Raw genomic sequence first — 17,642 nt, 5'->3', positions numbered from 1 at the left:
AATTGACAGAAGATCATCAACTTGAAATATTAATCTTAGGTGGAATCTTATTCAACGATTGGGAGATCTGCACTGTCACTTCCAGGAAAGGTAGCCTCAATATATACCAGTCAGACAGGCCTTCATCTGAAATTGGGACCTGATGGGCAGTATACCAACCAGCAAGAACTGCCAGCCTATCTGAGGCAGGCAGTTCTTGCATGCAGCAGCACCTAGAGGAGGCTGTGGCTGCTTTTGTAACTATATAACCTCAAAGCCCCAAAATTATAGAGAATCCAGGACAAAGGTAAATTGTTGTTGGTGGGGATCTCAGTTTGGTGTTATGGGAGTGGTGGGAAGTAAGTGCTAGGTAGTGGCTGAGCACTTTAGTCCTTAATTGGCGTCAAATGGTATCAGGGTATGAAGGTCAACCATGAGCCTTCTTGCCCAGAACTTAACTCTGGTTAATTAGCCACTTTCTGGAAGTGGGTGCCAGGTCTGTGAGCAGAAGATTCCACTCTGTGTTTCCTTGCACAAATGCTGACCAATCTACTGAGTTTTTCCAGCTTTTCTTTTGTATTTATTTCAGATTTATAGCATTTGCAGTATCTTGCCTTTGATTTTATCTTCGAGTCATAGAGTTATACAGCACAGAAACAGACCCGTCATTCCAACTTATCTGTGCCGAACAAATATCCAAATCTAATCCCATTTGCCAGCAGTTGGGCCATAGGCCTCTAAACCCTTCCTATTCATATACCCATCCAGATGCCTTTTAAGCATTGTAACTGTACCAGACTCCACCACTTCTTCTGGCAGCTCATTCCATACACACTCCACCCTCTGAGTGAAAACATTACCCCTTAGGTCCCTTTTAAATCTTTCCTCTGTTATCTTAAACTTATGTCCTCTGGTTTTGGGATTTCCCCACCCTGGGAAAAGACCTTAGATATTCACCCTCTCCATGCCCCTCATGATTTTATAAACTTTTAAAAAGTCACCCCTCAGTCTCTGATGCTCCAGGGAAAACAGCCCCAGCCTATTCATCCTCTCCCTATAGCTCAAACCCTCCAACACTGGAACATCCTTGTAAATCTTTTCTGAATCCTTTCAAGTTTCAGAACATCTTTCTTATACCAGGGAGACCAGAATGGAATGCAGTATTCCAAAAATGGCCTAACCAATGCTCTGTACAATGCAACGTGACATCCCAACTCCTATACTCAATGTACTGACCAATCAATGCAAGCATACCAAATGCCTTCTTCAGTGTCCCATTGACCTACCACTCCACTTTCAAGAAACTATGTCTTCTTAGAACTTCTCTTCAGCCAATTTTTAGGTCATCTGTCCTAATATCTCCTGATGTGGCTCAATGGCATGTTTTGTTTTATAATGCCTATGAAGTACTCTAGGACATTTTATTACATTAGAAACACCATTTAAATACAAATTGTTGGTATTTACACACTGAGCCAGGTGAGGAGGTAAAACAAAAGAAAATTATTTAAACAACAGACACATTGATTCATAAATACTCTTACTGAAAAGGAAAACTTTAATCTTTGTATTTTTTAATTCTAGCTCAGCTGTTCAAAAAGATCAAAATTTCTAAAAATACATGCATTTACATTATTTGTAAAGAACACCAGTACTCCTTTATTTTGTTTCAGGATTGATTTTGCAGGTCAGCCATCTAACTGGACTCCCCCAATTTGGAAAAATTCTTGTAGGCAGTAGTTATCAGGAAGTAAAGGTCTATTGCATCAAGTTAAATTAATAGAAATTGAGACAACTTTACTCTGCAAAATCTCCATTGTTACTTCCCATAAACACCACTCCATATTGTTAATATTTGATTTTTGTTTATTTCATGTGAATGTAAAACCACGAGTTGTACAGTTTTAAAAACAACAGTCAGAAGTGTTTTGTATATTTCTATTATTGGCCATTGTATCACTTTTTCAAACACACTCAGTAGATATGTATCAAAACATTTGTAGAGTGTCTGATATCAGAATAAACACGTAACAGGGTGTTTGTAACATCTTACAAAGAAAAATTTCAGATTCTGGTTTGTGTTTGCTATTCTGATGACTGGGTTTAACTAGAAATCTGAACAAATTCTGGCTGTTACGTTTTCAGTATTGTTTTGTTTATTGTGGGTTATGGTCTTGTACCTACAAAATTTTCACTAGGAGATCGAAGAGAATGATATGGATGATATTCCTTCTCGTAATCATGAAAATGCATGCCCAAATCTATTATTTTTCTTTACAAAGAAGTTCCTTTTAACACATTGTTGAAATGAATTCCCTTTGCCATCTTTAATTCTCTTAGTGTGTGTTAAGTCAAAAAGTGTTTTATAATGCCTGGGCATGGTATGGTACAGACTCCCCAAGGCGATGACGGGAAGAGATAGTGTTATTTCAAATGCAAATTTAAAACAAAAAGTTCTGAAAAAAACATTTGGGTAAGCAATTGTTTAAACATTCCAGTCATGTCATGTTTATGAAGAAAATGGTGATTATTGCCTATTGATTCCTATTGTTATGTAGTATTCCATCTGTGAGCAAAAGGATACATTTACTGTAGCATTAAGGTGATTTTCCTGGCAGAGATAGAAATGAGATACCTACTGTTGTATAAGGCTCCTTCTCAAAGGGTTAATGTTGTAGTCTGCATTAAGCTCCGCTCAACCTAATAATGTGATCAGAACTCGAATGGAGAAAGGGAAAGTTTCTTAGGATCTCAAAGTGGACAACTGGTTATCCTGCATTTACCAATAGTCTTAGTAACAATATCTATCCTGCTGAAATAACTTGTACCTAATTTTAATTATGCCATAAATGACATCTAGTTGAAGACAAAAGCCTCTTGTCAGCAGTGTCCTATTTTAGACCAAGTAGTTCCCGTAGATACAATTAGAAAAGTTGATAGTGGCAGCAATTAACCCAACCGTACACTGGCTGTGGTTGGCCTTGCATTCTTATATCGCACAGTAGAAGTCAGTGTTATCTGAATATTTGATTTAGTTGGACTAAAGAACACCTTCAATATTACATCTCTGCACCATGTCAAACTTGAACATAATTCTACATGTACCTGGACATCTCAGAACTTTATTAGGGATACAGAAATAGTAAACTTATTGTATTCTTGCCCATCTTCAACTTTCCTAAGCTTGCAGAACAATCAGTGTTAACTGTTGGGAGGGCAACCTGAAGCAATATAGAAGTGTCACCGGTATATTGATATGCAATTATCCTTCTGTAATTGCTGAGATCAGGCACTTGTTGCAAAATGCAAGAAGATCATGCACGAGCAGCTTTAATAGATTATTAATATGAAGGTTGTTACCTCATTGCATAGCAGTTTGTAGCATCATATAGCATGATGAAACCTCTCCGAATTTATTATTTTAATTACCAATTGTTCTACTCTATTTTGGTCTCATGTTTAACAAGGTAAGAACCATAAAAAATGTACATACATGCCACCATTAAAGTATCCTAGGTGTAAATATTTATTACAATAATTACTGATTAAGTGTTCTGGAATGTATATTATCACCTTTCATTGAAAAGAAAACAAAAACAGACTTATTTAATGTTCCTTACATAAACATACACTATTAATGATAAAGGAATGATTAAAAGCACCTAATAATTGTATAAAATTTTAACACTACTGCATCATAAGAAATACCTCACTAATTGCACATTTTCTAACTACACTGGATAATAAAAGAGCACCCATATTGATTGAACCATCTATGTTTTTGAAAGCTCCTTTTCTGCATGTAAATGTTCCAGGTCCCTCAGACTTGAAAGTGAAGAAATTAGTGTACTTAAAATTATGTAAGGCTCTTCAGTATTTTCTCCTGAACAGTGCTTGGAATCAGATGTATTATTCTACTGGGAAACACTGTTCTGGAAAGGTGAGGTGGTTGAATATACAGTTCGTTTCAGTAAAGGCTGCACTGGTCGATAGTTGTCTACCATATTCTTTTGCTTCTCCCCAGTGGATGTGTAAAACAAACTTCGAAACGTAGCTAACTGTAAAAGAAAATATAAATTATACAAGTTAGCACAACTTGTTAGATTGCTGGTATGTGGTGCAAAATGGCACCAACAATGAAGGTTAAAAACATGTGCCATATACCAACTGGGATAGTTCATGGAAGTTTGCCTCTCATGATTGTTTCTCTCTAATAGAAGAAGATGCCTGTGGTCTTTCATAGACTATTTACAGAATTAGCGAACCTAATAAGCTTTTGTAAAGACAGTAACCAGCCTGCAGAGATTAAACAATACCACGTGCACTCACAATCTGGTCAGATACACCACACTGATATTTGGTCATTTATTGCCAGGGGTAAAATTTAACCTGTGGCAGAGTTCCCTGCTACACCTCTCACATAATCAGTGGAAACACAAGCAGTCCTTCAGCCATTACACACTATTAGACTTGCATCTAAATGAATGGATTATGTCCTGCCACTGTGGGCCAAACAGAACGGGCAGTAGTCTGTAGTCCCACAAGGACCACCTGTAGCAGTGGTCACTGTTGCGACAATAAGTAGTCTCCAGTATCTGAGTCCAGAACCAGGAAGTGTTTCATGATGGTACAGAGGTGAGTCATTCAGGTGTGTGTGTCGAGAGAGAGAGAGAGATGGGAATCTTGATGGAAAGGCCCAGTAATGGAGTGGGGGAGAAGGTTTAGAAAGAGTGGGGGGAAGAGGAGGTGCCCAATGGAGGGAAGAGGGAGTCCTTTACTACTGAAGCTCCAAAAGAGAAAGTGAGGACTGCAGATGCTGGAGATCAGAGCTGAAAATGTGTTACTGAAGCTCCAAACAATGGATTAAATTATGTTTTGTTAAATTGGGGTTAGTTGTAAAGCACTTTCTGTCAGGAAGGACAGTCATACAGTCCAGGTCAGAAGTAAGGTTTATGGTTTCATAGCTGTTTTTATGATGTGAGATAATATAAACTTAGTCTAACAAAGGTGAAATAGTTTCAGATAAATGTCTGTTACTCAGAAATTTAGCCACGGTTTGGTGTGTAACAGGTAAGTGTGTATTAGTTCATATAGTTGTTTTGAATGTAAGATTTGTTTAGGCATCAAAAGTTATTGTATAGTCAGTGATTTTGTAATTACAGGATATTGATAGGTATCAAGATATTTGGATATATCAGTTGGTGCACTTGGGCTGATATTGGATCACCAGGGGTTACACTAAATATACTCAATGAACACAGAAATTACACATGCCACCACATCAGTAAAGATGGAAAATGCTGGCAATTTGATACACACAAAAGCTGTTACATGTGTGGGAGTGTGTGTGTCTATAAGGGAGTGTGGGTGTCTGTGTGTACCTGTGTCCGTGTGTGTGTGTGTGTGTGTGTGTAGGAATATCTGTGTGTATGTATCAAACGTTTGCAGTGTGATGTAACTGAAATTATACATTGAAGAATTGATTGTCTGTTAAGCCTTTCATCTTTTAGAATACAGTGATAGTTTCACTTCTTTCATGTGTAAATCACAAAACCCTTTTTTTTAAAGTTGCATTCTCGGGTTAGCTGTTAACAATGGTGATAGCTAGATAATATGTTGAACTATCTTCAACATATTGTCTAGCTATCACCATTGTTAACAGCTAACCCGAGAACGCAACTTTTAAAAAAGGGTTTTGTGATTTACACATGAAAGAAGTGAAACTATCACTGTATTCTAACAGATGAAAATCTTAAGGACAATCAATTTTTTCAATGTATAATTTCAGTTACATCACACTGCAAATTTTTGCTATAAATTCTGTGTTACGATCGAGCCCTCCACAATCACCTGATGAAGGAGCGTCACTCCGAAAGCTAGTGTATTTCCAATTAAACCTGTGGGACTATAACCTGGTGTTGTGTGATTTTTAACTTTGTTTTCTGGTGTATAATTTCAGCTGCAAAGAATGATACAGTTAAATGTAAAATGTTTCAGGGTATGATTACCAAATTCTTTTTTTCTGAATGTGAACCTGATGACCAAAAGAAGAATAAAGTAGTAACCCAGGTCCATATGGCTACTTCAACAAAGAGCAAATGAGGTAAAGCTGTAGTACTTTGATTACCTTACAAAAGTAGAACAAGAAGAAAACTTACCTTCAGAATTGGTACCTGGTGGTTATAAAATGGATGAAGGTTTGGACAGATTGCTATCTTTGGATAAAATTTATCAAAAAGGTGATTTGTTGATTGCTTAGGAGGTTTAGCCAGATTTTGACAAATTTTTTAAAAAAAAATGAAGATTGTACTGTGGAAGAGTACATATGGAATTCAGTAGGTTTGTATGCAAGAATGAAGAAATTTTATTTTGAAATTCCTTAATCTGCTGGCATTTAAGTTGTTGGACTGTGCCAAAGTATCAAGTATGGATAGACGCTTAGTTTTGACTGGGTTTATAATTGTGGGATAAAATATACACTTCTAGAAAACAAATGTCAGAAGCACTGTAAAATTTCTTTTGGAGTATTTAAATAGGACTTGAGGGGTAACTTTTGCACACAGCAGGTGGTGTGTATATGGAGAGCTGCCAGAGGAAGTGGTGGAGGGAGGTACAATTACAACATTTAGAATCTATCTGGATTTGTATATGAATAGGAAGGGTGTAGGGGTATGTGGGCCAAATACTGGCAAGTGTGACTAGGTCAGATTGGGTTGTCTGTTCGGCGTAGTTGAGTTGGACTGAAGGGTCTATTTCTGTACTATATGACTCTATGATAATATTGGACTTCTCCTGCATTCCAATTCCTCTGACTGCTCTCAACCTGGAGGCTGGATAGGAAGTGACCACTAATTTTGCACTTAAGCACCTCAAATGAAGATCAGGATAAGTGAGTCCCATGGAAATGCCAAGGGTACAATGCTTGGGGGAGTTTAACTTTTAACTGTAAGGATCAATAAAGAGTCTTTCTTGAAATTAATGTGCCCAAAGATTTTGGTGAAATTGGGTTTCTAAATGCTTGCCCAAAACAAGTTATATTTTTCCTAAGAAACAAATTCAGAAACATATATTTTACATTGAGTGATCCTAATGCTGCAAAATAGGCAACAGACTACCTTCATGCAAATGTCATAATATGAACAGAATACACCTTGGACTGATTGTAACAAGGTTAACCAGCTAGACATCATAGAGTATGAGTTTCCTGACTGGACCAGATTAACAGCCCCAATCAGGGAGCCCTATCTGACATTTAAAAAGGGTGAATACAGAGATACTGATACTCTGGTGCCTAACTGTGCATGAAGCAGTACTACAGTCAAGAGCTGTTCATTTGTGAATAAAGGGTGAGTTGGTGATGGGATACTGGGTTCTGTGGAGTTATTTCAAACCCAAGGTCTGATTCAACTCTGTTCAAGCTGTGTACTGTATGATTCTATGGAGGGAACTGGCAAATCATATTTATCTGAATAATGTGCAATGTTCTGTGACCATCATGGTTAAAAACAAAACCTAATGACACAACATTAACGAGTTGCAAAGGTGAAGAGTCAGTAATAAGCTTTGGGAGTCTTAGATGCACCATCTATGTTGCAAGTTGTCTGCTGTTATGAACATACAACTGAAAATGAATGACATTAAGGGGTTAGATGGTCACTCACAAACAACACAATATCTCTGGAAGAGCCAAAATACAAAGCCAATTTAGGAAAAAAATGTTAGGGCAGAATCTTCTACTCCCTTCAGTAACATGAGTAAAGGTGAGAAAGTTGGAAGAATAGTGCAAAAAATGGAAAATAATTGGTATTTACTTTGTGTTATGGAACAGGCCAGAACCTCTCAAAACATTTCAAGAAAGTAGACCAGACCCTAACTTTGCTAGTTGTTTTAAGCAGGTGTATAGTGGATATTCCAGGAGTGATGCAGCTGGCCCAACCACTTAGTTTTATACTAAAGAGAATTTGCAAAATTACCAAATGAAACTCAAACAAAAGAAAACAGAGTACAGAATAACTTAATCCATGCAAAAGCGCAACAGATTATCCCAAGTTAATGATGCTGTTCAAAATACTTGCAACAATCCCTGTAAACACTCCTTGCCAAAAAAAGGAAAAATCAAACACAGGGTCTTACAGGAGAGATGTCAGAGAGAGGGAGGATCAGCATGGACCTGCTTCTTTGGGTCCAGAAGCTTCAAAACTGACTGCTGGCTAAAACCAAACCAAACCAAACCAAACCAAACCAGAGAAAAACTAAGCTAGGAGAACTGGCCACTCCTCCTTCATTGTACAAGCATTTCTAAAAAAACTTGAAAGCCTTTTTACTGATGCAGTATCTGTTAGTTATAATCAAATTGGCCCTAAAACTCACCCAAGCCAGACCTCTCGGCAACTATGCATTTATGACCCTTCTGAAGAAAAAAGGACAATGTAACCTTGTTAAAGGAGCAACATCATCACATTTGAGAAAAAGAAAATTCCCAAGAAAGACTTATTTCTATATGTTTGCTTCTCATTAGCAAAATATGCCTAATTTATATATCACTTAGAAATCTCTTCTCCTTCCCAGAGGAACTAGATGGTGAAAACACACAGAATGAAAGTTTATGTGGTCTATATGGACTTCAGTAAGGCATTTGATAAGGTTCCACACAGTAGGCTATCGCACAAAATACAGAGTTTCGGGATTGAGGGTGATTTAGCAGTTTGGATCAGAGATTAGCTAGCTGAAAGGAGAGAGGGTGGTGGTTGATGCGAAATGTTCATCCTGGAGCTCAGTTACCAGTGGTGTGGGGCAAGGATCTGTTTTGGCGCCACTGCTGTTTGTCATTTTTATAAATGATTTGGATATGGGCTTGGAAGGATGGGTTAGTAAATTTGTAGATGACACTAAGGTAGGCAGAGTTGTGGGTTACAGAGGGACATAGATAAGATGCAGTGTTGGGCTGAGAAGTGGCAAATGTGAAAAACTGTGAAGTTCGCTTTGGAAGAAGTAACAAAAATGCAGAGTACTAGGCTAATGGTAAAATTATTGACAGTGTATATGAACAGAGAGATCTCGATGTCCAGGTGCATAAACCCCTGAAAGTTGCTACTAATATTGATAAGGTTGTTGAGGAGGCATATGGTGTGTTGGCGTTTAATGGTCGGGGGATTGAGTTTCAGAGCCATGAGATCGTGCTTCAGCTGTACAAGGTAAGGCCGCAGCTGAAGTACTGTGTATAGTTCTGGTCACCGCATTCAAGGAAGGATGTGGAAGCTTTCGAAAGGGTTCAGAGGAGATTTATTTACTAAGATGTTGCCTGATATGGAAGGAAGGTTTTACGAGGAAGGGCTGAGGGAATGGAGGCTGTTTTCATTGGAGAGAAGAAGGTTGAGAGGCGACTTAATTGAGACATACAAGATAATCTGAGGGTTAGATAGGGTGGACAGTGAGAGCCTTCTTCCTTGGATCGTGAAGGCTAACACAAGGGGACATAGATTTAGGACAGATATCGGGGTAGTTTCTTTACAGAGTAATAGGGGCCTGCCTGGAACAGTAGTAGACTCGCCGACATTGAGGGCATTTAAATGGGCATTGGACATACACGGATATTAATGGAACAGTGTAGGTTAGATGGTCATCAGGTTAATTTCACAAGTTGGCGCAACATCGAGAGCTGAAGGGCCTGAACTGCGTTGCAACGTTCTACATGGGGGCAATTTTTTTTTTATTTTTTTTTTTTTTACACACACAGTGGTTCGTGGGTGGAATGAACTTCTAAAGGAAGTGATGGATATGGCACAGTTACAACATTTAAAATACATTAAAATATTGTCTTTGATAATCAAGGGTGCCTATTTTGGGAGATAGGGGCACTAGATCCCAGCCAGACTTCCACTATCCTAATGCAACATGAATACTGACTATATACCACACATTTGGAGAAATCCTTGCTTAAGGTATACAAGATGCTAAAGGGAATGCACAAAGTAGACCAGGATATTTCCTTTTGTTGGATAATCTTGAATGAGAGGTCAAAGTCTTAGGTTAAAGGGTAGAAGATTTAAACCAGAGATAAGAAAATGGTTCTCTCAAACAGAGAGGATGGATGCAGAACATGAGTAGATTTAAGGAGACAATAGACATTTTCTTCATTTGTTAATGTGTTGAAGGGCTATGCAGTGGGCAAAAAAGTGGAGCTAAAGCAGAGATAAGATCACCCATGATCATACTGAATGGCAGAGCAAGTTTGAGGGACTGAGTTGTCTACTAATGCTCGTAGATCTTCTGTTATGTTCTTCTTAGGTCACGAGAGGGAGAGGAATAAAGAGCAATAGTGATAAGGGATTCCACAGTCAGGGTATCAAACAGGTACCCTATTGCATTAAATGTGATTCCAGGATGGTAAGCTGTGTCCCTGATGCCAATGTCAATAATGTTATGAAGAAGCTGCAGGACAGTCATCTGGGGAGGGTATCAACCAGACATAAATAGGAAGAGGGATGAGATACTGAAAGCAGATTTCAGGGAGCTTGAAAGGAAATTAAAAAGCAAAACCTCGAGCAGTAATTAATCCCAGTGTCACAGGGGCAGAAGAACTAGAGGATTGATTGATTGAATAGGAGAAAACTGGTGTAGGAGAGAGAAGGCATCAGATTTCTGAGGAATTGGGACCTGATCTGGGGCAGGTGGGACTTGTGATAACTGGATGTGCTATATCTTTACAGGACTGAGACTGATATTCTCCCAAGGAAATTTGATAATGCTGTTGGGGTGTGATTAAATTAGTCTGTCAGATTGAAAGGAACCTGAAGGGTAACCCAAATTGGAAGGAAGTAATGTTGATAACAGGAATTTGAAAAGCTGCTAAGATGACTCGAAGATAGGAGAAATTCATCCGAGCATTGAGTATGTTCAAATGTGGAGTGATGTCAAAAAGGCAAAGTTAAAGGCACTCTACCTGAACGTATGCAGCACTCACAAGAGATGATCTGAAGGCATAAATTGAGGCCAGATGGCTATGATTTACTTACCATTATAGAAACACGGTTGCATGGCGTCTATGACTGAAAATTTAATATTAAAATATTTTTGACATTTAGGAAGGATACTCAAAATGGAAAAGGAGGTTGAGTTGCACTGATAGTAAGTGATGATATCAGCACATAAGTAGACTTTGGATTGGAAAAAAAATTGATTGGAGCTAAGTGACAGCAGACACTGGTTAAAGTTATTTAAAGAACATCATGCAATAGAGATAGGGTTTGAGGTTAAATAGGAGAAGCATATATCATGGGACTCACCATATTCGTGGGAGAGTTCAATCTGTCTATACATTGGTAAAATAATTGAGCACAGCTACAGGGAATAAGTTTCAAGAGTGCATTAGTCAAGGTCATCTACAGCAATACATTGAGAACCAGGTATTGGATAGATAATTTTAAATCTAGTATCAAATAATGAAAAAGGGCTAATTAATAACCATGATGTGAAATAATACTTTGAAAAGATTGGAAAGCAGCAAATAGAAATGGAAAATAACAAGGAAGAATGTAAAATAAGTATATGGGATCGGAAAAAAAATTTAGTGACATTAAAAAAGACAAAGCCTAAATTATTCACATGGTGATAAAAAGGCCTAACACGTGTTCAAGGAGACATGAAACTGGTAGAGAATGCTTGATTTGGCAAGTCAATAGCCATTACTGTGAAAAGGATATGTAATGTTGTATGAAAAAAGTTCTTGAGCTTGGAAAAATTCTACATACTTCCAATTGTCAACACCAGTCAGAATTGCCACCCTTCCCCTTCTGAACTGATCAGTGAGCAGGTAGCCAAATATTTCATGTGTCTGTGAGGAAATCTGCCTCTGGCAGCCCAGCATCAATATATGGAGAAGATCTGAAGGCCAACATCTTCAAATCCTTGAGACCCTGTCTGTCTTCAAGCACAGAGATTATTTCTTTCATGTAGTTCAAACTGGATGCAAGTGCTTAGCAGTTTATACCATTAAGACTTCAATGCCTTTTCTACAATGAGGTGAACAAAATTGCAAACATCACTGTACTGTGACCTTAACAGATGTTCGCAACATTTTGGGAGTGTATATATGTTGTAATTAAGTAGTAGTTGAAAATGTTACCTGCTCAGGACTAATTTCGATGGGGTCTTTCATAATGACCCAAGTGACACATTCATTTTGAGGTGGAGAGGTCAGAGAGCCAGGGTATGTCCAGTAATCCGAACAAGATGGAATCATGCAGGCAGGATCAAAATTAAGGAATTCAATTGCTGCATCCTGCAGGTATGTACAAATAAATTACAATTTCGGTAATTAATGATACAGGATTTCCTCTTAAGATTTCTTGACTATTCGTGAGATTTGACAATTGAATTATTTGTTTTGTCACTGATGCTTCTGAAGACTACATATCAAGTGGTTAACAATTTTAGGGATATATATATATATTATTTTGGGTTTCTTCTCCCTGTAATTAGGTAGAATGGACCATGAGTATTACAACCTTTTATACACAATGCACTGACATGACACTGCAATCATATCCTCATTAAAACTTGTAGCCATTACATGGAACAGAGCAAATAACTCATACTGCAGGAAATGCTTCTTTAGAATAATGATCATCACCAAGATTTGTACTTACATAGCGCCTTAAAATGTAAAGGCGATTTCCAGGAGAGTTCAGAAACTGAACTGGAACAGCCAGATAAGTACTGTGGTCTCAAGACCAAGTAGGAAATTAGGAAGGTACTCACCTCCTTACTCCCTAAAGCCTGTCAACTACCTAAAGGCACAAGTCAGAAGTGTGATGGAATACTTCTCCCTTTCTTGCATGAGTGCAGCTTCAAGAACATAAGAAGCTTGACACCATCCAGGTCAAAGTAGCCACTTGACTGGCGTCACATCTACCAACATTCACTCCCTCCAACATCAATGTTCAGTACAGTAGTGTGTACAATCTATGACACAGAAACTGCAGAAATTCAGCAAGGCTCTTTGGAGAGCACCCTTGAAAACTATGACCTTTACATTTAGAAAGACAAGGACAGAAGATACATGGGAACACCATCATCATATGTAAATCTGACATGGAAATCTATTAACATTCCTTCAATTTTGATGTGACTAAATCCTGGAACTCACTCCTTATGACACTGTAGATCTACCCGAAGCATATGGAATGCAGCGATTCTAGAAGGCAGCTCACAACTTCATTCCCAAAGGCAGTTAGACATAAGAAATACCTTGCTAGCAAGGTGGCACAGTGGTTAGCACTGCTGCTTCACAGCGCCAGAGACCCGGGTTCAATTCCCGCCTCAGGCGACTGACTGTGTGGAGTTTGCACGTTCTCCCCGTGTCTGCATGGGTTTCCTCCTGGTGCTCCGGTTTCCTCCCACAGTCCAAAGATGTGCAGGTCAGGTGAATTGGCCATGCTAAATTGCCTGTAGTATTAGGTAAAGGGTACATGTAGGGGTATGGGTGGGTTGCGCTTCGGCGGGGCGGTGTGGACTTGTTGGGCCGAAGGGCCTGTTTCCACACTAAGTAATCTAATCTAATCTAATCAAGTTCCAAGCATGAACAAAAAAATTAGACAGCAGCATTAGACAATGAGGCACATAACCTGATATGAGAATTTCAGATGATTGAAAGCTTAGTCAAACTGTTGGGTTATAAGGAGTATTACAGAGGAAGGAGAGGTGGCAGAAAGGTGGAGAGGTTTAGAGTGTGAATTCCAGAGCTCACAATCCATGAAGCCTAAGGCATGGCCATCATTGGTGGAACAAGTAAAATTGGGATGCCAGAAGTAGATGGTTGCAGACTTCAGCCAGTTCCACAAATGTTTTCATCTGAGAAAAGAGTCCAGTCAACCTATTGTGTGCATCAGCATCTTACTAAATTCATCACCCTATAATTCTTTCTTTGAGCACTAATTTTATTTAAAAGGATTTAGGGTAATATTTGGCACAAAAAAAGGGGGTGGGAGTGGGTGAGTCCTTTCTTATTGTCACTCCAGATTATTCTTTCACTAGTTGATTAGTTCTTTTAAATTCTGTTATGAAGAATTTTCAGATGACCCTCTAAAATACTGTAATGCTCTGAATAAAACTTCCATCCTCTTTCAAACAGCATCTCTCTTCTATGTACCAGTATTATGACCATAATATAGGATGGGAGAGAAAGTCTTCAGGAACCTTGGAACAAGACTTTGGATAATCACTAAATAATGAATAGCTGAATTCATTGGACAAAGAATTAGTCGTTTCCCAAGCAAAGGTTTTCCAGTACATTCACAATACTGATAATTACCTGACAATGCAGAAAATTGTCCAAGAACGCCCTGTCCACAAAAGGTAGCAAAAGTTATTACCCAATAATCTACTCTCAATCACCAAAGTGATGCAAGGAGTCATCAATGATGCTCTCAAACAGCACCGATTGACCAAAAGGCAATTTGGTCTCTGCCTTGACAGACTACATTACAGCCTTGGTTCAGATATGGACAAAAATTCAGAATCCCAGAGCAGAGATGAGAAAATAACTGGCCTTGAAATTAAAGCAGCATTGTTAGAAAATTAGCAAAGTGCTCTAGAAATGAGCACAGATCTGCACTCAATATCCCAGGTGGTTAATCAGGGTTTTGTACAGCTGCAGCATACTTTCTGTATCCTTCATTAGCTTTCTTGATTATTTTCTGCATCTGTTTGTGGCATTTAAAGATGTCTACACCTGAATTCCCATATCTCTCTGATAGTCACTGTATTTAACTTCATAACATTTAGGAAGTATTCTGATCTATTCTTTTTGGGTTCAAAATGGATAATCTTCCACTTGCTTATATTGAATTTCATCTACCACACTTCTTTCCATTCACCCATTATGGAATTGTACAGTACTGAAGAGATCCTTTTGCTCATTGAGTCTAGACCGCCAAAAATATACTACCTGCACTCATGCCACTTTCCTACACTAGGCATTTGGCCTTGAATGTTTGTGACACTTCTATTGCTTGTTCAAGTACTTTTTAGAAAGTTTTGAGCTTTCCAGTCTCAACCACCCTCCCAGGCAGCCAATTCCAGTCACCTACCACCCCATGGATGAAAAGGTTTTTCCTTAAATCTCCTCTAAATGTCTTACCTTTCACTTTAAAATTATGCCCACTTGCTGTTGACTCTTTGACTAAGAGGAACAGCCCGTTTCTATTCACCCTGTCCATGCACCTCATATCTTAGACACCTCTACCAAAACTCCTTTAACTTTCTCTATTCCAAGAAATCAACTAGCGCTTACCCACCTATCATCAGAGCTGAAATTCTCCAGTGCAATTACATCCTTTCTAGTGTGGTAACCAGAAATGCACACAGTACACCAGATGTTGCCTAACCAAAAATCTTCACAGCTCCCTGCCATGACTGATCCCTCTGTTCCTCTGAGTTGCCATTCATTGAGTATGCCCTCTGATAAATGTGAGGTACTGGAATTTGGAAGAAGGAATAAGACAGAGTTAAATTCTACCTGCCGCTAATCTACCCATCTAACCAATCCACAGACAGAATGTAGCTGTAAGAGGTTGGGGATTAGGAAATCTTATTGAGACATTCCATAAGACTATATTGTATATACTTGATTTGAGAGTGCTGGATGTTAAAAATTCGGAGCAAGTCTATTACAACAAGTTCAATCTATTGCAAATTTGCTAATAAATTGAGGGTCTCATAGGTAGCAAAAGAGGTAAACCTTCATTATGCTAGTTTAAATTAGGAGAACATAGACTTTTTCTTATTAATGCAGCCTTATTTTTGGACCCCAACATCCATGACATAAAGGAGTTCCAGTGTGGTTGTCAAAAATGGAACATTATCTTGCACTGATGTCCTCATCTTAGTGAACACAAAAGAAAATCTAAACCATGGAATGAAGCCATTAATATTTGGTGTAAATATTAATTTTTCACTTTAACTGAAATACAAGTTAGACTCTGATTCTTAAGTAACAAAAATACAAATCAGTTTTTCTATAAAGCAATGGTTGCATTCTTGTGCAATACTGTGTTATAGAAAATTTGCGCTTTAGAAACAGTGCTTGAAGTGTTGGTGATGTAATCGCGTTACAGCCAACATGTTATAAACATTTGCACTTTAGAAACAATTTGTCAATCGCGTGACAGCAAATTTGCGTTGACCAAATGTGCGTTATAGCAGAATGACCTGTATTCGAATTGAATTGTTTGAGCATACTCTATTCAGGTTTCTGATTGCACTACTCTTTTTTTCAAATTGAGGAAAACATGAATAATACCAATGGTGCATAAATCCAACAGTGAAAATAAACAGAAAACTAGTTAAAAGGAATACCTACCTTGTGTTTAACAGCTGGCAATGCATCAACAAGTTTCTGTAGTCGATCGTGCCTTTTTCCAAGCTTTTAACAAAATAAAGAACTCAATCAAAAGTGTACATTATACATAATTCTTTTAAATATTCTGTGGAAACTACTTTATTGTTGAAATTACATTCATATAGTAGGACTTTCTTCCCGCACCTTGGGGAATCCTAGCAATAGGCGAAAGACTGGCAAATGCATTTGATACATAGATCTTGCCCAGTGCAAAAGACTGGAAACCCGTGGAGTCTTCTGGAGTCAGTGTCATACAGCACAGAAACAGGCCTTTCAGTCAAACTTGTCCTAGCCAATCAGGTTTCCTACCTAAACTTGTTCCATTTTACTGCGTTTAGCCCATATTGCTCAAAATCTTTCCTATTCATGTACCGAGTCAAATTCTTTTAGATATTGTCAGTGTACCCACTACAAGCGGGCATCAGAGCCGCCCTGCTTTTGCCACGGGACTATGCCTACATCAGGAAACGATAAGAATTCATTTTGTGTTTTAAACAGCAGTCGCAGCTTTAAACCCACAGAACTCAGCAGCTGCCGGTCCGCCCACGTGACCGGGAGATAGGAGACAGAGGACAGATAAAATCCATACTAGACCAACACTACCCATAACTCGTGGGCCAAAACTCCGGAATTAATTAATATGGAAACCCATCTCCTAATCACATCAAGAGACTGACTGAAACACACCCATACCCATCGATACGGAGCCACCCTGACACAAAGGACAGACATCCACCATACAGGAACGGACAGACCAATACACACCAACACCCCAAGGGAACAAAGGGGGGTGCTAACCCCTGCCCTCTTAGAGAGAGACAACAGATAATACCCGGACCCGTTTTACATAAACCAATTAGCACCCTATTGTGTGTGCCCTGCAACTCTACTGGGACGGCAGGAAACATACTGTTTGCACCTACTCCAGTGATGGGGAACTATCATCCCATTCATCCTCAAATTCCACACATCCTGACAATTAAAAGTATATAATATGCAGCTGCGCGCGGGAAGAGGAGAGTAGCTGAGATTCGGACCTCGGTTGGTCTCCGCCGGTGTTACTGTGGGCGGCACGGTGGCACAGTGGTTAGCACTGCTGCCTCACAGCGCCTGAGACCCGGGTTCAATTCCCGCCTCAGGCGACTGACTGTGTGGAGTTTGCACGTTCTCCCCGTGTCTGCGTGGGTTTCCTCCGGGTGCTCCGGTTTCCTCCCGCAGTCCAAAAGATGTGCAGGGTCAGGTGAATTGGCCATACTAAATTGCC

The 17,642-nt window shown here is 38.9% G+C and overlaps 1 protein-coding gene across 2 annotated transcripts in view; it reads right to left on the bottom strand.

The window, feature by feature from the left end:
- Positions 1-1,827: 1,827 nt before the first annotated feature.
- The window catches only part of ca5a (carbonic anhydrase Va), a 43,514-nt gene continuing 27,699 nt past the window's right edge, over positions 1,828-17,642 (bottom strand). The window contains exons 5-7 of one of the 2 annotated variants that reach the window (XM_043706811.1): positions 16,340-16,402; positions 12,104-12,259; positions 1,828-4,037 (exon numbers count right to left, since the gene is read on the bottom strand). In XM_043706811.1, the coding sequence (XP_043562746.1) occupies positions 3,894-4,037; positions 12,104-12,259; positions 16,340-16,402 (363 nt within the window). In that variant the 3' untranslated portion in view covers positions 1,828-3,893. The remainder of the gene's footprint in view (positions 4,038-12,103; positions 12,260-16,339; positions 16,403-17,642) is intronic. The other variant, XM_043706812.1, reaches the window with a different exon arrangement.

The sequence above is a fragment of the Chiloscyllium plagiosum genome, chromosome 17, assembly GCF_004010195.1.
Source record: "Chiloscyllium plagiosum isolate BGI_BamShark_2017 chromosome 17, ASM401019v2, whole genome shotgun sequence".
NCBI classification, from domain to species: Eukaryota; Metazoa; Chordata; class Chondrichthyes; order Orectolobiformes; family Hemiscylliidae; genus Chiloscyllium; species Chiloscyllium plagiosum.
Note: the sequence above shows the minus strand (reverse complement) of the source record. Positions and strands in the feature narration are given on the sequence as shown.